The 26,889-nt window shown below is 36.5% G+C and overlaps 1 protein-coding gene across 3 annotated transcripts in view; it reads left to right on the top strand.

Annotated features, from left to right (window-relative positions):
• The window catches only part of bchs (WD repeat and FYVE domain containing 3 bchs), a 1,877,108-nt gene that overhangs the window by 795,597 nt on the left and 1,054,622 nt on the right, over positions 1–26,889 (top strand). For all 3 annotated transcript variants that reach the window (XM_090389621.1, XM_090389619.1, XM_090389620.1), the window contains exon 34: positions 2,697–2,887. In XM_090389621.1, coding sequence (XP_090245747.1) covers positions 2,697–2,887 — 191 coding nt within the window. The remainder of the gene's footprint in view (positions 1–2,696; positions 2,888–26,889) is intronic.

Genomic DNA, 26,889 nt, shown 5'->3' with positions numbered 1-26,889 from the left:
ACTACTGATAATCAAATCAAGAGTATTACTCCCTCTAGTTGCCTCCCGAACATGCTGATGTAGAAAACAATCATCCAATAAATCCACAAAAGCCTTGCTACTGTGTGAGTGACCAGCCCCCAAATTCCAGTCAATATCTGGGAAATTAAAATCCCCCATTATAAGACTCTCTGATTTACTGGCCCACTCTATTTCTCCGAACAGTTTCTTATTATACTCATCAGAGTCATTAGGCCTATAGCACACTCCTACTCTCAATTTTGATCTCCCAATGCTTATGTCACACCAAACTGACTCGACACTGCACTGTCCAGCGATGTCGACTGACTTCACTTCCTTGGATTTTATGTGTTTTTTTAACTAATAGCATAACCCCTCCTCCCTTCCTATCCTGTCTATCCTTTCTGTAGACATTGTACTCCCCAAATTCCAGTTCTGCATTTCTTATATCTGTGTGACACCACGTCTCTGAAATCCCCACAATATCTGCCTTTGATGTTTTGAGCAATACCTCAAATTCATCAAATTTATTTACTAAACTCCTAGCATTGGTGTACACACAAGTATACATGCACCTGTTCTTTTTCTTAGCTACCCTAACACAACTCATGTGTTTACTTGTACCCCAATGATTCCCAGCAGTCTCTGAAATATCCTGCATCTTATTTTCCAGGCTGCGGCTCATTCCAATAGAAGCAGTGCAAGAATCACTTTCACCTCTGCCAGTGGCTACTGTTAATCTATTAGTCCTTGTATCCCCCCAATCTAGCAGTTTTCCGACCCACCTAACATTGCCTCGATAGCATCAGCAAACATTCTTGCACCCTTTCTATTTAAGTGTATCCCATCCCTGTAGAAGCAGTCTCTCCTGTTAACAAGTACAGACCAGGCTGAAAAAAATTCTACCCCTTGAGCCCTGCACAATCTTTCCAGGGCCGAATTGATTGACAGGGCTCTCATCATATACTCCCTCCTATCGTGTCTGGGCAGAATTGCAGACACTTTCAATTTCAACCCTAATTCACGGCTTTTTTTCATCAGTGACCTGTACTTGTCAAGTAATTCCGCCGGTCTCCTACTCTTAATGTCATTAGTGCCAACGTGTACAACTATATCACCTTTTGTGCCCTTAAAAGATGATATCCGCTCTACAACGTCATCAACTTTTGCCCCTGGCAGACATACCCTGGTCCTATTCCACCTATCATACCCTGGTCCTATTCCACCTATCATTTATTTATTAGGGTATAATTTATTATACCCTAACCCTGGCACATTGTTTTCTCTGTTGGCGGTATTCCATTAAACCTCCAAACAGCAACATCAACAGCCATTTATAATGTACAGGAAACTTTACAGGTGAAGCAGATATCTTAAACACTCTTTGATAAGGCAAAAGCATTTAAATATGTTGTGGTGTTATCAAATCTCATGTAGAGTAAATGCTGCTCTGCATGAGTTTTCATGGAGTCATTTTAAAATGAGTAATTGAAGCACATATTGTTACTGTGATTTGTATTTTTATCAGTGTCATTTGTATTTGTTGTGCATTAGGAAAAAGAAGAATTAGGTTAATAACTTGCTGTTTTCATTGTACAGTCCAGACATCCCATGACTGATTTAAAAAAAAATATTTCAGTCCAGTTTGTACTACTTGTCAATTCATGTGATTGTCTAAATAATAAAGTACCTTGGATTATCAGAGATTAAGCAGAATTTAAATATGTTGTGGTGTTATCAAAACTCATGTAGTTTCGATAACAAAACTACATGAGCTTTGTTATGATGTAGAGTAAATGCTGCTCTACATGAGTTTTCATGTAGAGTAATACATAACCCAAAGAAAATCTTCTCAGAACTATTTAATCCTATTTGGAAGCTGTTTGTCTGTTGTGTTTAGTGGATATTGCCAATGCAAGGTAGTAAAATGAGCAAATTGAGACCTCAGTTGAATTTTAAGTCTATTTAAGAAAGTAGACTTAGAATTCAGGTAAGTCCCAATTTACATCAAGCTGGTTTAATGCATTTCCCAGACTGAAAAATGTGGTATTAAAAAAAAATAATAAAATATAATAATTGCAGATGACCTTCAGCGACAGGCATTTAACCATTCTCCTGCAAAAGATGGGAAATAATGTGATGACTATCTGTGATTCTGTTTTTCATCTCATTAATCTCCAGAAAAATGCAAAAAAATTACATCATTCCTAAGTATATTGTTATGAATTGTGTTAACAATGGTGGAGATATTTGTGAAGAAAACATTTGAGATTTTTAAACTCAAAGATGAAATAATTTCATATACATAACCTGAATAAAATGTTCTCAGAACTATTTAATCCTTCTTGGCAATTGTTTGTCTGTTACGTTTAGTGGATATTGCAAATGCAAGGTAGCAAAATGAGACCTCGGCTGAATTTTAAGTGAATTTAAGAAAGTATACTTAGAAATCGCTGAAGTTTCAATTTGCATCAAGCTGATTTAGTGCATTTCCCAGAGTGAAAAATGTGATATTCAAAAAATAATAATAAAATAAAATAATTGCATACGAATCGAAAACATGATAAACTGAATTTGCCAATATCAACTATGCACAGCTTCCATCAGAATATTATATCATCTCATACTGTGATTTCTGTTGAAAGCATACTCTGTCCTATCCTATTTTTTTGTTAAGCTATTAAAATTTTTTACAGGTTTCAATGTAGGCACAGCTAACAGTAAGAGTTATGCAAATCAAGAAATTAGACCAGAAGTTTATCAAGTCCCTGGATTCCAACATTTGCAGTGGCTCATGGTTCATCATATTTCAATACCAGAGGCTTATTATCTGCTGTTATGTATACTTCTTGGTCTTCCACCTCCAAGCCTTCCTACCAATCCAAAGGTATATGGCCTAAAAGTTATTATTTGTAAATTTTTTTTTTTTTTTTTATTTATTATTTTCTGTTTTTTTTTTTTTTTCCCTCCTCTTCTTTTGACTTTCATTTTCAATATTGTTTTTTATTTTTTTATTTTTTATTTTTTTATAAAAATCACCATGTGTGCTTTTTCATGGAATTTTATGATTAATAATCTGTTCTCTGGATAAATTGAAATATTTGTTATTACTCTAACTCAGTGCTTCTCAAAGTGGGCGATATTGACCCCTGGGGGGGCATATGAATTATCCATGGGGGAATTAGGCATGATAGGGGGTGACAGGGGGGGTGTTAGGTATGAATGTGTGTAACAGGCAGCTTGCAATAATTCACGCCTTTAATTGCTTTGACCAAATGCTGACTACATAAATGATATAATTAGGCTGAACAGACAAATAGCCTGAGCCACCCGTGTTAACATGCTGCAGACTAACTATCCCTTGAAAATTAAAATGAGCTCTCCCGATTGAGTCTTCGTTTCTGCGTTGATCAGGTGACGGTCGTTCACTAGTTACATTGATTCTAGAACTATTCTACAATTCACTGAATTGTAGAATAGTAGTGTGTTTTCAATTTTCGTCTGCTAAACAGTTTTCCTTATTAGGATAAAAGATATAATAAAGGTAAGTGCTAGTGTAAAATATAAAAATAAGGTTATTGTTATAGGTAACGTTCAATGCATTTTCTCTGGAAACAACGCCGCTATATTCAGTACAATATGCATTACCCAAGCAACCATTTTGTTTGCTCCACAGTCGGCCGATTTTGATGTGTTGGTGACAGTTTCTTGTACCACCCTATACATGTTATCTGCAGATTTAACAAAAATAATAAGGGTCGATTTATAGTTATTTATTACTACTTTGAGTTCTTAGAAATAGTACCTCAACACAAATTTGAATAAATTCTTTGTTGACATGTAAGATATAGTTTACATTTCACAACAGAAGTAATGATGTGACATTGCACATAGCATACAAGGGGGCACGATTAGACAAAAACAACTAGCAATTCAGGCCTCCTACTCTAAATTGAGTCCTGAACATCTTTTTCTAAGCTCCATATATGTTCTTATATATGTGGTTTCGAGCTTCAAGCTTGGACCAGACCTGACCCGACCCTACAAAAAAGTTGAAAACAGTATAATGTCAAACAAACTTAACATAAATATTTTTATAACTTATTTTTAATTTTCGTAATAATTAATGATACATATATGCTCTTCTTCTTCTTCTTCTTATTTTATTTTTTTTTTAGATAGGAAGAAAAATGGCCGAGCCAGAAAAGAAAAAGAAATGTAGACAATATTCTGCGGAATATCTAAAATATGGATTTTTATATCAGCACCAACAAACAATCAACTTCCAATGTGCCTTATTTGTGAAAAGACATATTCAAATGAGGCTATGAAGCCTTCCAGATTACTGGACCACTTAAATAAGGTGCATTCAAATAAGGCAAATAACGACTTGTCTTACTTTCAAAAGCTGCGTGACAAATTTGAAAAGCACCCAACATTATCGAGCATGTTTTCTTGTGCGTCGCAACAAAACAATGAAGGCTTGCGGGCCTTGTACAATATTCCACTGTTGATTTCAAAAGCTGGTAAGCCTCATACAATTGGTGAAGAATTAATTTTGTCTGCAATTTGTGAAGTTATCAGTACTGTTTTACATAAATCACCGCACAATATAATAAAATCTATTCCACTTAGCAATAATACAGTTCAGAGATGGATAGATGAAATGGCCAAAGACACAGAAAATACCCTATGCAACATTCTACGAACAACAGAATTTGCTTTACAAATAGACAAATCAACTCTGCCAGATAACAAATCTTTACTACTAGCATACATACATTTATAAAAGATGAAAAGTTGAACGAAAAATTATTATTTGCAAAGATATCTAGAAACGTATACCAAAGGCGAGTCTATATTTCAGGTTACTGAAAAGTATTTTAAAGATAGGGAAATTCCACTTACAAATGTACTTGCTTGTGCAACGGATGGAGCACCATCAATGATTGGCCGTTACAAGGGTTTTCTGGCTTATTTAAAAAATGCTGTGCCAAATATTATTACTGTTCATTGTGTCATTCACCGTCAGCATTTAGTTAAGAAAAAACTTGGTGATCAACTGCACAATTCTCTACAAACTGTTATTACTGCTATAAACAAAATTAAAGCACATTCTTTGAATGATCATATATTTCGAAAGCTTTGTGATCAAAACAGTGAAGATTTTGAACAATTGCTACTTCACTCCATGGTTTGGTGGTGGTCAAAAGGCAACTGTCTCAACAGATTTTATGAGCTCTTTGATACTGTTGTCAAGTTTTTTGAAGATAGGAACAACAACCTTAGTAATGACCTCAAGAAAATGAAAACTGATATTGCTTATCTTGCAGATTTATTTACTTGATCCAACTCAATGAACTTACATTTACAAGGACAAGATGTAACTCTTATTATGGCAAAAACTCAAATTTCAGCATTTATTTCAAAATTAAAGCTTTTTATGCACAACGTAGGACAACGTGAATTGTATCAATTTCCAAATCTGTTGGAAATAGAGAAAAAAGAAAAAATAGCTGATGAAACTCTACTAACTTTTTGTAATCATCTAGAAATGTTGCACAGAGATATGCAGGAAAGGTTCGAAGATCTCCTTAATTTGAAAATTCCAGATTGGATTATAAATCCTTTTTTTGAATAATGACAATGGGAAACGTTTTGTAGGAGGAGAATTGATTGAGTTACAAAATGACGTTGAACTAAAGCCAGAATTTCAAAGTTCATATCAGGAATTTTTGTTGCAAAAGAAAATCCGTGACCATTATCCTGCATTCTGGGGAATTGTAAAAAAATTACTTATTTCATTTCCAACATCATATCTAGTTGAAACTGGTTTCGGCGCTGTATCTCAATTGCTGACAAAACAAAGAAATTATCTGGATGTTGTTAAACGTGGCGATTTGCGACTTCTACTTACAGATGTTAATCCTAATATTGATAAGCTAATAAATCTCCATCAAGCTCATCCATTGCATTAAATATTGAAATATAATTAACTATTTCCGTTAATATCATGACTTATTTATGTAATTAACTTTAATTTTTATGACTTAATTTAAGTGACTATAACTGACTTTATTTATGTAGTTGTAATTTTTTACGAAGAAGGAATAAAGTGCAGTAAATAGTTTTCTTTGTAATTCACACACATACATGCAGGGCTGCATTTATGTTTTTGGAGGCAAACAGACAAATATTAATTTCAGTTATTTAGCTTCACTTTATATTGATGGGCTTAAAAAAAGCCCTGGCGAGGGCTTTTTAGTGGAGGGGTGCAGTGATCCAAAAACGTTTGAGAAGCACTGCTCTAACTTATTGAATATATTGCGTTCGTGTGCTAGCGATATATTATAGATGTGCAGCTGTTACAAATTATGCAGTAAGAAATTTCTACTAGCACCACATGGGTTTTGCATATACCACATTCTGAAGTCTTCATAAAAAAGAATAGGACAGATTGACAGGAAGCTATCTCATGGTTGATTAATTTACAATTTACCCTAATGAAAAAAGTTTATTGCTGCAAACATGACAATTAAACCTATTAATACTAAAAAATAAATAAATAAATACATGCTGCATTAACAACAACAAAAAAAAAAATAATAATAATCAACTTTGTATCTTCTGAAATATGACTCGCATGAACATTTTGATCATTAACACAAACTCTTTTTCATTGATAGTTGGTGAAATGGTATCATTAGAGTTGGTTATAATGGCAAATATAATCAGTGACAAGTAAGCTGAAAGTAGGGTTCTGTGAGGCGAGCAATTCAGTGATTTGCAGGATATGTTGTGAACTAACATTTCCAGCTTTTTGAGAGAACTCATCTTTCTTCCAAAATTTCTAGTTAGTCTTCCAACCAAACTTATAATTTCATAATACAAGTACTCTTCATTATCAGGTGACATTTCTTTTATTCATCTCAAGGTCTGTTTGTTTATTTTTTATAATGTGTTTAGTATGAAGAATATTGAAAGTTTAATTTCTTTTCTCCTCCCTACAACAATTTGTTGTAGGGAGGAGACCTTTGATGATGATGTTAGCCCGGGCTATGTTGGAATTACCACAGGGAGAATGCTCATAGTTGTCATTAGGTGGAAGTTCTATCTGCCAAGTATCAAGAGTTGGGAGCATTGTCTATTATGGAGATAATTTCAATTGACTGTATTGGCAAAGTTATAGTGGCAGTCAGGAATTTGTGGTTAGACATGTCGAGATGTTAAGGCTCCACCATGACTGTGTGACTTCACTTTATTGGATATTACCTTTCTTTGTGTAGTGTACTTGTTCCTCTGTCCTTAGTTTTAATATTTGAATAAGGAAGAATTATATAGCAAAGGAATCTTTGCTATATAATTCTTCCCATAGCTCAGTTCCACTGGTAAACCATGTCGCATTTGTTCAAATTGGGTTTGGGAGGTTCACAGAAGCTGCTCAAAATTTTCTTGTTATCAACTTTTAAAATTAGTTTTCTTAATTCTTATGTTCTTCCAGTGCAAAGTGATGTGTTAATTTTACTAACTGGTCATCCTAGCATTTTTGATTATGAGCTTCAGCTCTTTCATATTTAATAAATATGGGCACAACAGAGCTTTTTCCATGAAACATTATGATTCAGCCCAATATTAAATTAGTCACAGTAAACTCACAATTATTTTTGAACTGCTGGACTCCTATGTTTTCAACTATATCAGGTATGGGGTATCCAAGGGTTGGACAAGATTTTGCAGCTCAACGAACTATAAATTTTTATTTATATTTAGCCGTTTTATTGACTTCATTGTTATATTAAATTATTTTCTCTAAGTAGCTTTATAGCCTTAATCAAGCTCCTTGGTTTATTTTGAATTTAGATAGCGATTTTGAAAGTTAATACTTAGTGTCCGTAGATTTTACTGTTCGTAACTTGCCACCATTGTTATACAATATGAATAGTGTAACATATATCCCAAGCTTGATAGCATAAGGTTTAACTAATACGTAGCCCTGTATTAGAAATCTTTTAGCTTAGTTTAGTGTTATCAATTAATTAATGAAAAATTTATTAATTTTATTGAATTTCATTGTTAATTAAATTGTACTTAAACGGAATCATGACCCAGACTTTTGGCTGATGCTATATAAGCTTGCTTTCTTGCATCATATGCCTCAACTAATGCTAATATTCTTGTAGTCTGGATCCTTTTTGTTCCCTAAGAATTCAAAACAACAACATGAAGCTATTCCATGTCTGTTTTTCTCTTTTATTCATAGTTCCTTCAAAATAACAGTGTCTCATCAGTTTGAGAATTTGAGGTCCAACAAAAATGCCTTGTTTCAGTTTCTCTTGGGTGATTGATGAGAATTTAGTGCAAAGGTAGTTGAAGCAGAGACCTTCCTGAGGTAAAGCTTTCACAGACTGTTTCATCAAATTCAGTTTGTATGCAAAGGTGGAAGGAGGACAGTTTTGGGGTTTACCAGTGGTTTATGAACTATATTCTTTGATTCAAGTTTGTGTATAAACAAACTGCTCCCTCTTTGGCCAGACCTTAACATCCGAGTGCTTACTCCTTGCCCAATTGTCCCACCCACACAAGGAACAAGTCATTTTTGTGTATACAGGTTGCTGTCCAAATAATATGCCTACCACAGAACAAACCAACCATGTTCTTCATATTTAATATTTGTCAATGACTTCTTCATGTTTACCCCAGGGGCTCACATCATCTCTCTCTCTCTTACTGCAAAGAAACCATCAAATCATCCTCAGAAAAGTAGGGGACTAGTTCTAGTTCTCTGTGTCTGTATCATGAGAAAAATGTATCACTTGCCAGAAGATTTTTTTTACTTAAGTTTAGAACCAAGGAGTTCTGCAGATTCCATTGGTAAATTTAAATCTCTTACAAGGTGGTAGTAGTAGTAGTAGATCATTGAGTTCATGCTGTGAAAACATTTGAGGGCTAGGCTCAATGTCTCCAGGTATATAGACTTCAGTTTCATCTCCAAAAGTTTCACTTTCAGCACTCTCTTCTGCTACATTCTCCAGTATAAGTGGAGGGCATGGAATCAGCCAGTTAGCTGCATGTGGGACTGGTCTAATGGCAGATAAAATATTAGGGTACACAATGCCCTTCTTACTCTTTGCATTGTATCCCTCTACATTAACTAAGCAAAAGTAATAGTCATCACAGCATTTTGTAGATTCCCACCAAATCATGAGAATTACATATGGCATAGCCTTCTTTTTACAATTTTTCCACAATCTCAGTGTTAAAAGTTTTGGCAAACTGTATGTGGAACCCATTGTTTATCTTAGTTATAGAGTTTCACTCCAAAATAAGCACACTACACTTTTTAATGTGAAAACATTTTTGGTGGCATCTAGTAAACTTTTCCAGACTGAACTAAAACCAGTTCTCAACAAAAATGCAAGACGGAAATGGCACAAACGACATCAATTTCTAGATGATGCTAATGATGTGATGCTAACTCAATCACTAACATTGATTCGGTAGCGTAAATAGCGGACATGATCAGAAAATGTTACATCGTTGATGCTAAATATTTCGGACTGGAGTAAAACCGATTGATAATGAAAATGCAAGACACAAATGATATCACTTCCTAAATGATGCTAACAGTACTAACTCAATCACTAACGTTGATGCGGTAGAGTAAGTAGTGGGCATAAGCATAATACTTTACGTCATTCGTAACTGGTTATAGCTGTTCGATTTTAAAAATTTAAAAGGTTTTGATTTTCTTTCGTCATCTACTGTCGCATTCTGAAAAGTGTTTAAAATACAATCTCAAGTATACATTTCCTAAGGATGTTTTCACATAAAATAAAACATCTTTTGTGTTTTTTGATGGGAATAACGTCTATGCTGGGGGGGGGGGTACCCTATGGCGCTCAGGCTGTCATGAAAAATGAAATGTCTAACCGGTGTTATATCCTCGAAACTAATAGAAAATAGTATAAACAATTTATACTTATTTTGTCGGGTATATAATGCTGTCGACGAATATGCAAGAAAAAATTAGAAATTTTGATATTTAATATCATTTTTTTTCTTTTTTTCCGAAAAAACAAAAAAGTTCACATTTTGATCATTTGCCGTTGTGCCTTGGTTACTTTCACTCTCAATAACTTCTAAACTATGATAGATAGACATAAACAGTAAGCAACAAAATTGTTCAGTTGGAAACATAGTTTTTACATCTATAAGTAGTTTTGGGGTATCTCTTATGTTTCCCACGTAATAGCAATGCAAAGTTGAGAGAGTTGAAAAATTTGAGCATTTTCAAATTTGTTTTTGCAATATCTTGAAAACTATAAATATTAGACAAAAACAGTAAGCAACAGAATGGTTACCATTTGAGAGTTCTACGAGGATATATAACTAGATTTAAAATCAGGTTTTTAGTTTTCGAGAGTTGAGCAATTCGTTAAAATAACTACTTCGTTCAGTTACTTCGCATTTGTCAAGCAGTGTGGTTGTGTTTCCTTTAGTTAAGTTGTGACAATGCCGAAAGTTGCATCAACTAAACGTGTTCAAAGATTTTGACAGAATCACAAATCTATCGTTGAAAAGCAAGCACCAAAGTCAGTGGCAGAACACAAGAGACAGAGAGTCATTTAAACGCAGCAAGATCAATTAGAGGCAGATGCCCGGCCAGATATCGAAAAGAAAAATGTAATCAGCGAATGAAGATCATCAAAAGTGTTATACATTAGGTTCAAAAGAATATGAAAGAACATTTTCGAACAACTTGTTTGGATATGTCTGTAGTGTTTGCAACGGACTGTGGTTTCAGAATTATTTCAGATTACTAAAGCCAAACCATATACAAATTCTTGAAAATGAATTTCCAGAAGCAGAGAACATGGCATCATTTATGCTTTGCAATGCATACTTCACAAGCTTTGAATCGGGAAATGTACCATTATTATCCAAGTCCACCAGCTTCATATATCATCCATTTCCATCAAATTTACCACTGTGTAAGCGAATGGTTGGTTTCAGCTAGATTGCCATTCATGCAGATTCAACGTTCGCGATAAAAGTTAGAATAATTTGGTTGCCCATGCTTTAGATGATGATGATTATGCATTCAATGTTCACATCAAGAAGCATTTGATTCATAAATTGAATTACTTGCAAGGATATGTGAGAAAAGAAATGGTCAAATTGTGGCTAAGATATTTAATCAATACTCCTCTGTGCAAACATTAAAACATCACAGTTGATTGTCAGTTGCTTGCTACAGTTTCCTCGAGAGTCACCATCATCATCAGCCATTTTCAATCCACTGCAGGATGAAGGCCTCTCCAGCAACTTTCCAGTTCCTTCTGTTTTGTGCAATGGCCATCCATTTACTACCCACAAACTCATGAATTTCATCTATCCATCTCCGCCGTTGTCTTCCAGGTTTTCTTCTAGTTCCTCTTGGGTACCATTCTGTTATTTTCTTAGTCCATATGTCATCATGTCTTCGAGCTATGTGTCCTGCCCAACACCATTTTAGTTCTTTGATTTTGATAATGTCCTTTACTTGAGTTTGCTGCCTAATCCATGTGTTTCTCTGCTTATCTAACAGTCATATTGCCAGTATAATTCATTCCATTCTTCACTGTGTAGTTCTCAGCTTCTCTTTCATTCGTTTGGTGAGTGCCCAAGTTTCACTTCCATGTCGTGGTGGTGAGTATACATTGGTTCATTATTTTACGTTTCAGACAAACTGGGATATTGCTCTTCAGTATGTGACTATATTTCCTGAATGCTATCCATCCAAAATTTATTCTTCTCTTGACCTCCAGCCATTTATCATTATTACAGCTAATAACTTGTCCCAGATAAGTATATGACTCCACCTTTTCAATTACTGCTCCTTCAATCATTATTTCCCTTTCTGTGGAATACTTGTTCATCATTACTTTTGTTTTAGCCATATTCATCTTTAGTCCAAAATCCTTACTAACTGTGCATAACTGATTAAGATTTTCCTCTAATTCTTTGGGATCATGGTTTATGACCACAATGTCATCTGCAAATCGTAAATGGTTTAGGTACTCTCCATTCATATTGACTCCTTTCTGCGACCAGTCTAATCTTCTGAAAGCTTCCTCAAGGGCAGCAGTAAACAGCTTTGGAGATATTGTGTCTCCTTGTCGAATTCCTTTCTCAATTTTAAATTTGCTAATGTCTTTGTCTAGTCTAATAAAGGAGGTAGCACTCATATATTTTCTTCAAAATCATAATATATGGGGTATCTATGCCTTGTCTTTACAGTGCCCGAAACAGAAATATTGCCTTATGCTGTATGGAGTCAAATGCCCTTTCATAATCCACAAATGCCAGGTATAATGATGTTTTTTATTCATTTGCTTTCTCCATTAGCTGTGATATTATATGAAGGTGATCCATAGTTGAGAATCCTGTCCTAAAGCCAGCTTGCTCTTTAGGTTGATTCTCATCAAGTATTCTTTCTAATCTGTTAGTAATGACCCTTGAGAACAACTTGTAGATATGGGATAACAAGCTAACTGGTCTATAATTTCCAATTTCTGATTTATCTCCTTTCTTATGCAGCAAAACAATGATTGCATTATTCCACTGCTTAGGCATCACACCTTTTCTAATGCATTTTGTGAAGAGGCTTGTCAGTTTTTATGTTATGTCTCTTCCTCCCAATTTTAACAACTCTACAGTAATTTCACCTTCCCCTGGGGCTTTCTGATTCTTAATTTTCTTCAACGCCTGTTCTGCCTCATCAGGAAGAATATCGGGTATGTTATACATGTTTCTAATTTGCGATTCAACTTCCTCACTGCTGGCATCATTCCCTCGCTCCTTGTATAATTCTCTATAGTAGGCTTCTGCTATTTGAATTATGCCATCTCTGCTATTTATAAGTACACCATCGCTATTCTTCAGTTTCAGTATCATTTGTCTTTCTGTATTACTGCTCACGGCTGCTGATTTAAGTCCTTTGCTTGTCCTTTCCCTTAATGCTTGTTCTACTTTTCTTGTGTTAAATCTTATATCCTCTCTGAGTCTCTTTCTAATGGCTTTGCATAACTCAGTATACTCAATTTTCTCTTTTTCTGTGTTTATCTTGCTCTTCATTTGTCTCCTTCGGTTCAGCATAAGTGTTTCTTGACTAATTTTTTCTTCTTTGGATTTCTTTTTCCCTATCTTGGGCTTTATCGCTTTCAGAAAGTTGTAATATTCCTTGTCAATATTTTGGTCCTGAGCAGTTTGCAGAAGCCCAAACTTGTTAAGTTCCTGTACATACTGTTTTTTCTCCTCTTCTGTTATCTCAAAGACCTTCGTATTATTTACTTGAGTCAGTTTTTTACTTTCCTTTCCTACATCTATATCAAGTGTGCATCTTACCATTCTGTGATCACTTCCAACATTTACCTTATTCAGGACGGTAACATCATTCATGATATATCTTTTGTAAGTGAAGATGAAGTCGATTTCATTAGTTGCTGATCCATTTGGACTCTTCCATGTCCATTTTCTGTTCACCCTTTTCTTGAAAAAAAAGTGTTCATTACTGACAATCCTTGAGATTCTGCTAATTCCACAAGTTTTTCACCTCTTTCATTTCTTTCAACAATTCCAAAATTTCTTATAATTCCCCTTTCTGCATTGTTTTGTCTTTTTCAAACCGTAGCATTGAATGTTGTTGTTGTTATTTGGTTTTTAGGAGCATTAGTAACTAAGGCCATATTGCTCTGGGAATATGCGATGGTCATTCCCTGACCTTTCCGTATTTGGTGGTGACGGGCTCGAATCCTGGTCTAATCAAGCAGCATGTGCTACGCACTGCTGCTCCTTTCCACCTGGCTACGGAGGCGCCGGCATTGAATGAGGACATTGAAGTCCCCCATAATAATAGTGTAGTGGGTTTTCTGCTCATTTAGAAGACTCAATTTCGGTGTACATTTCTTCAACCTCTTCATCATCATGGTTCAATGTTGTTGCATAAATCATTATAACCTTTAACTTATACCTGTTAGAAATCGTGAGTATTAGTCTTCACACACTTGGTGATGTACTTTTATATTCCAAAATATTGTTTTTTATATCTTTATGGACCAGAAAGCCAACTCCACCTTCACTCCTTTCACTGTTTCCATTGGTGTACTGCAGATTTCCACTTGATAAACTTATAAATGATTCATTCCTTTTTCTTGTTTCAGACAAATGGATGATATTCCAATTCACATTTTCCAGCTCTAATATCCTGTCTTCACCGATGAGTGATCTTACGTTTTAACAGGCCAAGTTCAGTTTCCATGCATGGCAACCTCATCGAGAATACCAATAGCAAACAAGTAGACAATGTAGAGAAGATCGCATTGTCTGAAAGTGACATCAAATTACTTATGTCACAGCAACACACTTTACTTTGGAATGAAGACAAATATCTTGCAATTGCTCCTGGTCAACACAATCAACCGATGTCGATAGTTTATGATGAACATGCTGAGCAGCTGTTGTTTCCAGCGATATACTGAGGCTATCCACGTAAATTTAAAGATGGATTATTTGTTACTCCGTTTATGATGGCAACTAGCGAAATAAGACAAAAAGATTGCTGAGGAGTAGCACCACATCATATTCTATACATGGCGATGAAAATTTTATGCTTGGGAATAACCAATGGTTTATATTCCACTTTCAAATTCATCATAGAAACTTATAACATAACAAAATGTATGATAGAAGGCCAAAGATTTGTTAGCCGCCTCCGTAGTCAAGTGGGGAAGGAGCAGCAGTGCGTGGCACACACTTCTTGATTAGACCGGGGTTCGAGCCCATCACCACCAAATACGGAGGATGCGGAAAGGTCAGGGAATGACCCCCACATATCCCGGAGCAATATGGCCTTAGTTGCTAATGCTCCTAAAAACCAAAACAACAAACAACAACAACAGCCAAAGATTTGTTGAAGAATGCGTCGAACGTAACTTTTCGTTTTTCAAATCCATTCTAAATTCTGTACACTACTGCTCTCAATGCAAGAAAGATGTCTTTGCTATGATCAGACAACTTGGTAAACCGACCATGTTTCTGACATTGTGTGTGAGGGAGGTTTACTGGCCACATCTCTTGAAAACACTTCACAGACTAAACAGTAGCGAAGATAAATAAGTTTACAATCCAATGAAAGAACTGACACCATTGCAGTGTACAAATCTAGTCAACAAGGATCCAGTCACATGTGTAATATAATCAATAAGTTGATGTTATAATGCATATACTGCAATCGAAAAGGTACAATCCTTTTGGGAAATTCGAAGTACTCGATTTCTTCAAATGTATAGAGTTCCAGCATCGTGGCAGTCTGTATGCTCACATTTTGCTGTGGCTTAAAAACAATCCTAAAGAATTGGTTTCGGAAGATATACCAAAAACTGTAGAAATAATAGATGAATTGTGCAGTATCGATGCTTGAATTGTCCAGTGACAAGCATACATTTACTTGTTTCAAAAAGAATGATGATTGAAGCAGATTCAATATTCCATATTGGCATATGGATCCAACTCGATTTTTAATGCTGATGAACAAGACAGTGGACTTTCAAGTTTCAAACGGTTTTTCAAGCATATAGGAAAGATCTTGAAGAGAAACATTACGATACACTTGAGCAGTTTCTAGAAGAACCCAAGTTGGATATGAAAACTTATTTGGATGTTATTCGATCAAGATTGACCAGTTCTACCGTTCTAATGAAAAGAAATATAACCTAACTTTGGACGAATACCTTCAATCTTTGGGTAGCTGGTATATTAAATTTGAACATGGATTTACACTTCATACTCCAAGAACAATCGTGCACATCATATGCTGGAGAATATGTTAACAAAACCAACAGGAGCATAAGCCATTTGCATCGAGAGTTGATCAAATTGCAAGAAGAGTATCCAGATCAAGACTACGCTGACTTGTTAAAATGCATTAGCATTAAAATGTTGAACAGCGTTGAAATTTGCTTCGCCAACCAATGCCTGAGGCTAGTCGAGAAGTTGTGTACATTCCAACTACTTGGCCTCACGACTATTAGAAAAGTATGACGAGCAAGAAGCGAATGGCTGAAGAAAATCTCGATGATAATTTTACTGACATAAGGAATGAAAATATTATACAGAAATATGAGAAAAGAGCAAAAGATGGAGAGCTCAGTCACCTTTGCTTGGATGATTTTGCAGCGAAATACAATGTTGTGAAGGGACAATGTATACCTAGAAAACAGATGCGAGTCATAAGGTATCACCACAATGAAATATCTGAATTGGCAGAGTATAAACATGAGATGGTTTTACTTTACTGGCTTTGCTTTACTTTACCATTTCGAAAATGAAATGGTTGATATCTTAGATTCAAACTAGTTTCTTCAGATATACAATGAAAACAAAGGGTACTTTATGAATTGCTGCAAAAGGTATGAGTTGGGTATCGATATTGACAAAATATTAGAGTATTGTAGAAAACTTTGCATTGAAATGGACAATAAAGAGTATGCTTGAGCGATATGCAAGGAATATGTTCAAAGTCGAATCACAGAGGATGCTAGTAACAGACTTCAAGAGAACAATGATGATATTGAAATGATTTTGGAAACTCACTATCTGCTATGGTATGTCAGCGAGATAATGTCATGACCAGTGACGATTACTGAAAGTTGGTTCGAATGACGAGTAGAGAACAATGCAAGTTGATTCTCGAAATTATAGATTGAATAACAGATTGAGCTAACACAACACCACCACTTCAAATATTCTTTACTGGTCCAGCAGGCTGTGGCAAGACATTACCTTTAAAATTATGATACAAACTTACAGTCACTTAAGTCAGGTGCACAACTCACCTAACAATACATTCGTCACCTGCACGTTGACGGGGAAGGCGGCCTTAGCGATCAACGGTAACACAGTTCATTCGCCGTTCAAAGTTGGTATGATACGAATACATGGTGGTCTTGCTTGAGAAACTTTGTGACTATCGTAACACATTTCAAAACATTCAAGCAGTATTCTTTGATGAAGTTAGCATTATCGGAGCTGACATTTTGCATACGATCAATGCCAAACTGCAAGAGATCACTGGAGAATTCGATCAAGAGTTTGGTGATTTAGATATCATATTGTGTGGAGATATGCGTCATTTGCCACCAGTGAATGCAAGGCAAATTCAAGCCTCATAAGAATTCTGTCAGTGGTGCAGTTTTGTGGCAGTCTCAATTTCTTTACACTGGTTCAAGTGATGAGACAGAGTGATGTTGTATTCTCCAGCATATTAACTAAAATTGGAAACGGCGAAACGTTAGACGTTGAAGAAAAGGAGTTAATCAAAAGTCGATTTAGAACATGAGACTTTGTCATAGAACAAGTACCAAATGCCGTTCGTTTGTATCATCATAACAACGATGCTGTTCAATGTAACACTCAAGCATTGGAAGGAAACACCACCATCGATTGTACAGCCGACAATCACTTTACCGGTTACAAGAATCGTGAACAGTTGACTAGTATGCGAAAAAAACTCCTTCGAATGAGCATAGCAGAGACCGGAGGTTTGCCATACGTATTGCATCTATCGACTGGAAAACCTTACACGATCACTACAAACATAGAGGTTGAAGATGATTTGGTCACCGGAGCGATCAGAACTTTACAGCACATTGAGATGGAAGAAACAGAAATCAAAAGATTGTGGTTACATTTCAAAAGTAAGGATGTTGGAACTAAGAGTCGTCTCAAGTCTTGCATGGACATATTGTCGCATCGTGGCATGTTAAAATCTAGCTACATTCTGATTACGAGACATTCTGCCACAGTATCTTTCAAAAGCAAAATGCTTAAATGCAAAAGAATCCAATTTCCTTTGTTTGAAGCTTGTGCCATGACAGTTCATAAATCTCAGGGTGAAACTTTCAAAGAAATCATATTCAATTACGATAAGAGTCTCAAACAGCAACTGGTATACATTGCATTGTCGAGAGTTAGAAGCATCGATAGTCTATACGTCAGAAAGACAACTTTACATTCTGCCATGCTCACAGTTGTAACGTGCCTTAGATGCAAGATCTCTGAATTGAATTGAAACGCCTGAACAGCCATCATTTGGAAACACTCTGTACAACCACATTCCAATGTGGTTGTAGAGAGTATTTCCTTAATTTCAATATTGTCTTTTACTTGCCTTTCAGCATTGTTTTGTACTTAACAAGTACAAGACATTGCTGAAGAAAAAAACCGTGACTTAGGGTTGAATTTGAAAGTGTCTGCAATTCTGCCCAGACACGATAGGAGGGAGTATATGATGAGAGCCTTTTGATCAATTCTGCCCTCGGGAGATTGTGCAGGGCTCAAGGGGTAGAATTTTTCTAAGCCTAGTCTGTGCTTGCTAATAGGAGAGACTGCTTCTACAGGGATGAGATACACTTAAACAGAAAGGATGCAAGAATATTTGCTGATGCTATCGAGGCAGAGTTAGGTGGGTCCAAAAACTGCTAGCTTGGGGGGGATATACGGCCTAATAGATTAACAGTAGCTGCTGGCAGAGGTAAAAGTGATTCTTGCAATGCTTCTATTGAAATGAATTGAGCAGCAGTCTGGAAAACATGGCAATGGGAATTTCCAGGACTGCTGGGAGTCATAGTGGAACAAGTAAATACATGGGTTGTGTTAGGGTAAGTAAGAGTAGTAACAGGTGCATGTATACTTGCATGTACACCAATGCTAGGAGTATAGTTAATAAATTCGACGAGAGTGAAGTGCTAGTCAAGATATCAAAGACAGTTATTGTTGGGATATCAGAGACATGGTGTCACACAGACATAAGCAGTGCAGAACTGGAATTTGGGGAGTACAATGTGTACAGAAAGGATAGACAGGACAGGAAGGGAGAAGGGGTTATGCTGTTAGTTAAGAAACACATAAAATCTAAGGAAGTGCATCCGATTGATGTGGGTGGACAGTGCAATGTTGAGTCTGTTTGGTGTGACATAAGCACTGGGAAAGGAAAAATGAGAGTACGTGCGTGTTATAGGCCTAAAGAATCTGATGAGTATCATGAGCATAGAAATAGAGTGGGCCAGTAAATTAGTGTCTTATAATGGGGGATTTTAATTTCCCAGATATTGACTGGTATTTGTGGATTGGTCACTCACACACTAGCAAGGCTTTTGTGGATTTATTGGATTATTGTTTTCTACAGCAGCATGTTCAGGAGGCAACCAGAGGGAGTAATACTCTTAATCTGATTATCAGTAGTGATTCTTCATGCATTAAGAATCTGCAGATAAAGGAACCACTAGGTGGCAGTGATCACAGTGTGCTGAAGCGGGATTTACTCAAAGAGGTAATTACCATTGAGGGTAAAGGGAAGGGTTTTTGCTTTCGTAAAGGCGACTATGATGGTGAGACAGTATTTAAATTCTATACGGTGGAGCCACGTGATGATGTTACAACAGCAAATTCAAAATGGGAAGCATTCAAAGAATTAATCTTGGAATCTACTAGGCTTTTCATACCAACAAAGAAATATTGTTCAAGATTTAGGCCTAAATGGATTTCAGATGAACTAATTAGACATGTGACAGAGAGAAAAATGCATGGGATACATATAAATTAACATGTGACACAGAAGCCTGTGATAGATATCAGCTGGTCTTTAACCAAGTTACATAGGAGGCTAAGCAGGTGAAGGCAGATTATGAGAAATCTTTGGCAAAGGATGCAAAGAAAAACAGCAAAGAGTTCTTTACTTATGTAAACTCTAGAAGGAAGGCCATGAATCAGATTGGTCCACTTGATATCGATGGTTCAACTATTGATGATCCTGCTCAGGTAGCTAACAAACTAAATGAATATTTTGAATCGACATGCACACATGAGGAGTTATTCAGGGAGGGGAATGCCAGAGGTGTATTCAACTCTGGCAGTAAGCTAGATAATATTGTACTAACTGAGAGTAAAGTGGAAGAGAAATTGTTGAAAATCAACACAAGAAAGCCACCTGGGGTGGATGAAATATATCCGGTTATATTAAAGGAGGCGGCAAAGGAAGTAAGGGAACTCCTAACCATAATTATGAGAGCTTCCCAAGACTCGGGGGGGAGGTATACATGGATTGGAGAAGTGCAAATGTGACCCCAATCTACAAAGGATGATCAAAGGTAGAAACAGATAATTACCAACCTGTTAGTTTAACTTCTGTTCCAGAGAAATTAATGGAGACACTGGATAAAGAAGTATTGCAGGATCATCTAGACAAGACTTCAGTTATAGCTCAGACTCAGCATCTGTTTATTATGGGGAAGTCTTGTCTGACTAATTTGATTGGATATGCTATGATGTAGTCACAAAGGAACTGGATGCAAAGAATAACTTTGATATCATATATTTGGATCTTAGAAAAGCCTTTTATACTGTTGCATATGGAATACTGCTGCACAAATTGGAGCAGTGTGGCATTGGAGGCAAATTGCTGCTATGGATAAAGGGATGGTTGAGTGGGAGAAGACAGAGAGTTGTAATCAATGGACACTGCTCTTCATGGACCAATGTTATTAGTGGAGTCCCTCAGGGTTCAGTGTTGGGTCCATTGTTGTTTTCTGTTTTTATAAATGCTATTGATGATCGTATATCAGACTTAATGACCAAGTTTGCAGATGTTAAAAGGTTGGTAGGGTTGTTAATGACACTAATGACAGTACACTGCTGCAACAGGATCTAGAAAAGTTGAGCAGGTGGGCTGAGAAATGGTAACTGAAGTTTAACATTGACAGATCTAAAGTACTGCCTATGGGAAGCAGTAACCCCAGAGTAATGTATCAACCTTGTGGTACTACACTGACAGTGGTAGAGAATGAAAAGGACCTGGGGGTAATTGTGCAAACAGATATGAAGGTTTCTGAGCAGTGCAGACAGTCTGCAACAGGTAGCTCATTAGCATTAGCATTAGCATTAGTAGAGGCATTTGATGCAAGAAAGCAAGCTTATGCAGCATCAGCCAAAAAAAAAATAAAATAAAATAAAAGAAAAAAAAAAATAACCACTTCCACTTCACCCCTCTGTTCGTTCGAAATACCTGTCCAGCTGAGCCTTAAACTTATTTAGGTTATCAACTTCCACGACAAGGGATGGAAGTCTGTTCCACCAACCAACCACCCGCTGGCTAAAGGCAAATTTCCGCACGTCTGTCCTACATCTGTCTTTCCTCAATTTGAATTTATGCCCTCTCAGGTGATTATTCTGAGCAAGAGGAAGAATTCCATCAGCATTGAGCATGTTCAAACCATTCAAGGCTTTATACACCTCTATCAGATCACATCGCTGGTGCCTAGTCTCCAGACACTGTAATTTGTAAAACCTAAGCCTTTCTCCGTAAGAGCACCTCTTTGTTCCATTCACTACTCTTGTTGCCATTCTCTGTACTCGTTCCAGCAGCTCTACATCCTTCTTGAAATGAGGTCTCCAGGCCTGTATACAGTACTCTGTGTGGTCTGACCATTGCCTTAGACAAGGGAATAATCAACTCCTTATCGCTGCTAGATAAATTCCTATATATCATTGACAATGCACCATGAGCTACTCTTGCAGCCCGTCTGCACTGCTCAGAGAACTTCATATCTGCCTGCACAACCACTCCCAGGTCCTTTTCATTCTCTACCACTGTCAGTGTAGTACCACAGAGTTGATAACGTTGCTCTGGGGGTTGCTGTTTCCCATATGTAGTACTTTACATTTGTCAACGTTAAACTTCATTTGCCACCTCTCAGCCCATCTGCTCAACCTTTCCAGATCCTGTTGCAGCAGCATAATGTCAGTAGTGTCCTTGACAACCCTGCCAACCTTCCTATCGTCTGCAAACTTGGACATTAAGCTTGATATACCATCATCAATATCATTTATAAATACAGAAAACAATAATGGACCCAATACTGAACCCTGAGGGGCTCCACTAATAACATTAGTCCACGATGATTGATTACAACTCTCTGTCTTCTCCCCCTCAACCGCCCCTTTATCCATAGCAGAAATTTGCCTCTAATGCCACACTGCTCCAATTTGTGCAGCAGTCTTCCCTGTGCAACAGTATCAAAAGCCTTTCTAAGATCCAAGTATATAATATCAATGTTAATCCCTGCATCCAGTTCTTTTGTGACTGCATCATAGTATCCAATCAGATTGGTCAGGCAAGACTTCCCCTTAACAAAACCATGCTGTGTCCGAGCTATAACTGAAGTCTTGTCTAGATGATCCTGCAGTACTTCTTTAACCAGTGCCTCCATTAATTTTCCTGGAACAGAAGTTAAACTCACAGGTCTATAATTACTTGTGTCAGCCTTTGATCCTCCTTTGTGAATTGGTGTCACATTTGCACATCTCCAGTCCATGGGTACCTCCCCCTGAGTCCAAGGAAGCTGTCATAATTATGGCTAAGGGTTTGTTTACTTCCTTTGCTGCCTCCTTTAATATAACTGGATAGATCCCATCCACCCCAGGTGCCTTTCTTGTGTTTATCTTCAACAATTTCTCCTCAACTTTACTCTCAAAGATTACAAGATTCTCTAGCTTACTGCTAGAGTTGAATACACCTCTGGCATTCCCCTCGCTGAATAACTCCTCATGTGTGAATGCCGATGCAAAATATTCATTTAGTTTGTTAGCTACCTGAGCAGGAACATCAACAGTTGACCCATCGATATCAAGTGGACCAATCCGATTCATCCCCTTCCTTCTAGAGTTTACATAAGTAAAGAACTCTTTGCTGTTTTTCTTTGCATCCCTTGCCAAAGATTTCTCGTAATCTGCCTTCGCCTGCCTAACCTCCTTTGTAACTTTGTTACAGATCAACTTGTATCTATCATAGGCTTCTGTTTCACTTGTTAATTTGTATGTATCCCATGCATTTTTCTTCTCTGCCATATGTCTCATTAGTTCATTTGACATCCATTTAGGCCTAAACCTTGAACAATATTTCTTAGTTGGTATGTAAAGCCTAGTAGCTTCCAAGATAAGTTCTTTGAATGCTTCCCATTTTGAATTTGCTGTTGGTAACATCATCAGTTGGTCCCACTGTATAGAATTTAAATACTGTCTCAGTCCATCGTAGTTGCCTTTACGAAAGCAATAACCCTTCCCTTTACCCCTAATGGTAGTTACCTCTTTGAGTAAATCCCACTTCAGCACGCTGTGATCACTGCCACATTATTCGTTCATTTATCTGCAGATTCTTAATGCATGAAGAATCACTACTGATAATCAAATCAAGAGTATTACTCCCTCTGTTTGCCTCCCGAACATGCTGATGTAGAAAACAATTATCCAATAAATCCACAAAAGCCTTGCTAGTGTGTGAGTGACCAGCCCCCAAATTCCAGTCAATATCTGGAAAATTGAAATCCCCCATTATAAGATGTATTGTATTGTGAATGTTTTACAGGAATTTTTCTAGCAGGGATAAGGAGGTGATTATCCCCTTGTATAAGGCAATGGTCAGGCCACACCTTGTGTACTGTATTCAGGTTTGGAGGCCTCATTTTAAGAAGGATGTAGAGCTGTTGGAATGAGTACAGAGAAGGACAACATAGTGAATGGAACAAAGGGTTGCTCTTTCGTAGATAGGCTTAAGTTTTGCAAATTACAGTGTCTATAGACTAGGCACCTGCAATCCGATTGAGGTGCATAAAGCCTTGAATGGTTTGATCATGCTCAATGCGGATGGGACTCTTCCTCTTGCCCAGAATAATCACCTGAGAAGGAAAAATTCAAATTGAAGAAAGACAGTTGTAGGATAGATGTGCAGAAGTTTGCCTTTAGCCAGCTGGTTGTTGATTGGTGGAACAAATTTCCATCTGTCATTGTAGATTCAAGGCAGAACTTGACAAACATTTGGAGGGAGTAAATGGGTGATGTAAGGGGTGTTTTTTTTTTTTTTTTGGCTGATTCTGTATGAGCTTGCTTTCTTGCATCATGTGCCTATGCTAATGCTAATTTTGGGATCAAGTTTCTGAATGGTATTGTTAAATGCACAGAGTTTGAAACTTCCTAGCAAAGACATTGCGACCGATTCAGTTCTCATGGAATCGAATATCTTGGCATTAAATGAAATGGCCTGAAAATGAAGAAAATGTTGACGTTCAAGGATACAAATGTATTTCACAATTCAAAAGACCTTCTGTGCGATCTGGTGGTGTTGCGATATACAATAAAGTCAAATCGACAATATGTATGACATATTCTCATTATCGTGGATACAGACTTGCTAAGAAAAATGACTGGTACAGATAATTGTGGTGACATTGTGCAGCTGAAGTTGAAATAGATGGACAGAAGACTTTTCTCTTTACATTCTACTTCTCACCTAATGCAACATTTGAGCAGGTTAAAGTTTTTTTAATATCCAATCTAGTGATTTATATGCCAAAGTTTGGAGACATACCTAAAGTTGTAAGAAAATTCAACTTTCAAAAAGATCCCAATAATTTTAGTGGGTGATTTCCACATTGACATTAAGAAACCTGAAAATGCTCCATTCCTCGACTTCATGGAATCAACATTCGATCTTAAACTCGCATCAGATCTTACACAATGTACTTCACATCGTTAATCATGTATCAACTTGGTCTTCAGTCGCAATGTTAATAATTTGAATTGTTTCAACTATGTATCCTACTGTAGTTACCAGAAACCATTATTGTTGATTGTAAATGAAATACTGAATAAAATAAAACTGATTTTATTAAGCTTGAATTGTGTTTTTTCATTTCACATGATGTTATTCACAGATCCACCTTTGGCTCTGTGGAGCCAAGGTTGAATTTTTTTTACAAATTTTGTGATAGTCTTTGCCTGGGGACTATCACAAAATTTGTAAAAAAAAATCAACCTTGGCTGAATTTTGAAAAAAAAGACATTTCTGCGATCAGTGTAAAAAATTGAGTTTACAAACATTCAAAAAACATGTGGACCGGTGTAATCAGAATGCTATTGCTATGGTTGTGAACAGAATTCCTTTCTGTTGGAATATTCCTGGGGCAGTGGGGGGCAACCTGTAATCTTGATCAGTTTGTACCATTCTGAGAAGAAGAAGAAAAGTAAAAATCTGTGATGGTAGGGTCACCTGATCTAACTGTGATTGCTATTAATATTAGCCAAGTCAGAAACAACTGCTGAATTTAGAATTGGTTCAGGGGAGTCAATACCATAGAAAAGGTTTCAGATATGTGATTGGGTCCTTTTCTCCCAAATCTATATTATATTAATTTGGAGTTTTGCCTATTATGAATTACTATTTATGCAGCTGGCAAGATATGCCACCACCAGCACATTTGGAAAATAGAAATCAATTGATCTCCCTATGTAGAGTAACACATAGCAACAGATGATTTAGTCTCTCAAATTCTCTTCTTGTGGATTGGAAACCTTATTTATATCAATAAGATTAACAATATTTACAGAATAATATTACAAGATGACAGGCAAATGAATACAGGTAATTTAGCACATTTGCAAAACTAAGTGGAAAGTGAATTGTTAGAAAAGAAGAGTATTTATAATCTCATCTCAAAGTTTGGCATCAAATTGGAATGGTTAATCTTATTATCTTCATAAGATAAATGGGAAACATGAAACCGATTGACAAAGTGAATTTGCAAGAAGAATAAGAGAAATCTTTAATGTGCTTTTTGGTGTATGCTATGCCACTTTGTCCCAGGAAGAAGGGTCAGTCCAACAATAACAACACACTTTTCAAAAAGCAACCAAGGACTTGACTTGGATTATTTTTAGGATCAGCGACCATTTAAGGTTCTTTCACAGAGGAGACATTGATTTTTTTTTTTTGTGCTGAAAACCATATTTGCGATTCATTCAAATGAGAAAATAATATTCAACAGAGAGAAGTTCTTTGGATCTTGGATATGAAAAAAAGACTGTGAACAGTGATGCATTTTATCAGAATACCTTTATGTGAAACATGTAAGGTTTTGGTGCACAATCCCATTTTTCTAAAAGTGAGACTTTTTTGTTTTTGGATTTGTGCTGTTCATAGGTGTTTTAAATGTAAATGGATGCTATACATTTACAAGATTCTTGAATTTTTTTTTTTTAAAGAATATTAGAATTTCTTTGTTCCTCCCTGTTAATCCTCTAAATCAGTTCACATGACTGTTGTGGAGAGAAAAACTCTTCCTTTTCACCTGTCTATTTATTGATGGGAATGTGGGTGGACAGTTTAATTTTGAGTCAGTTTAGAGTGACATAAACACTGGGAAAACAAAAATTAGAATACGAGTGTATTTTTGACTGGAAAACTTGGCGGTTGGTCACTCATGCAGTAGCAAGATTTTCTATTCGACAATTGTTTTCTACTACTACAGCATGTCAGAGAGGCAGTGAGAGAAATCAGTACTCTTGATCAAATTTATCAGCAGTGAGTTTTCATACTTGTTGTTTGTTTATTTTTTGGTTTTTAGGAGCATTAGCAATTAAGGCTATATTGCTCCCGGGATATGCAGTGGTCATTCCCTGACCTTTCTCAATCCTCCGTATTTGGTGATCACGGACTCGAACCCTGGTCTAATCAAGAAGCGTGTGCTATGCACTGCTACTCCTGCCCACCTGGCTATGGAGGTGCCGAGTCTTTATGCATTAGGAATCTTCATATAAAGACCACTAGGTGGGAGTGATCTAAATATATTGATGTGGAATCTACTTAAAGTTATTTCAATAATTTTACTTTCATAAAGGTGACTACAATGATACCAGACAGTTTTTAAATTCTATTCAATAGGAACAACTGCAAATTTTAATAGAGAAGCGTTCAGATGAGTAGTCTTAGAAACCATTGGACTTTCTGAACTAACTAAGAGA

The sequence above is a fragment of the Mastigoproctus giganteus genome, chromosome 2 (assembly GCF_048544385.1).
Source record: "Mastigoproctus giganteus isolate SK-2022 chromosome 2, ASM4854438v1, whole genome shotgun sequence".
Classification (NCBI taxonomy): domain Eukaryota; kingdom Metazoa; phylum Arthropoda; class Arachnida; order Uropygi; family Thelyphonidae; genus Mastigoproctus; species Mastigoproctus giganteus.
This window is presented reverse-complemented; position numbering and strand designations above follow the sequence as displayed.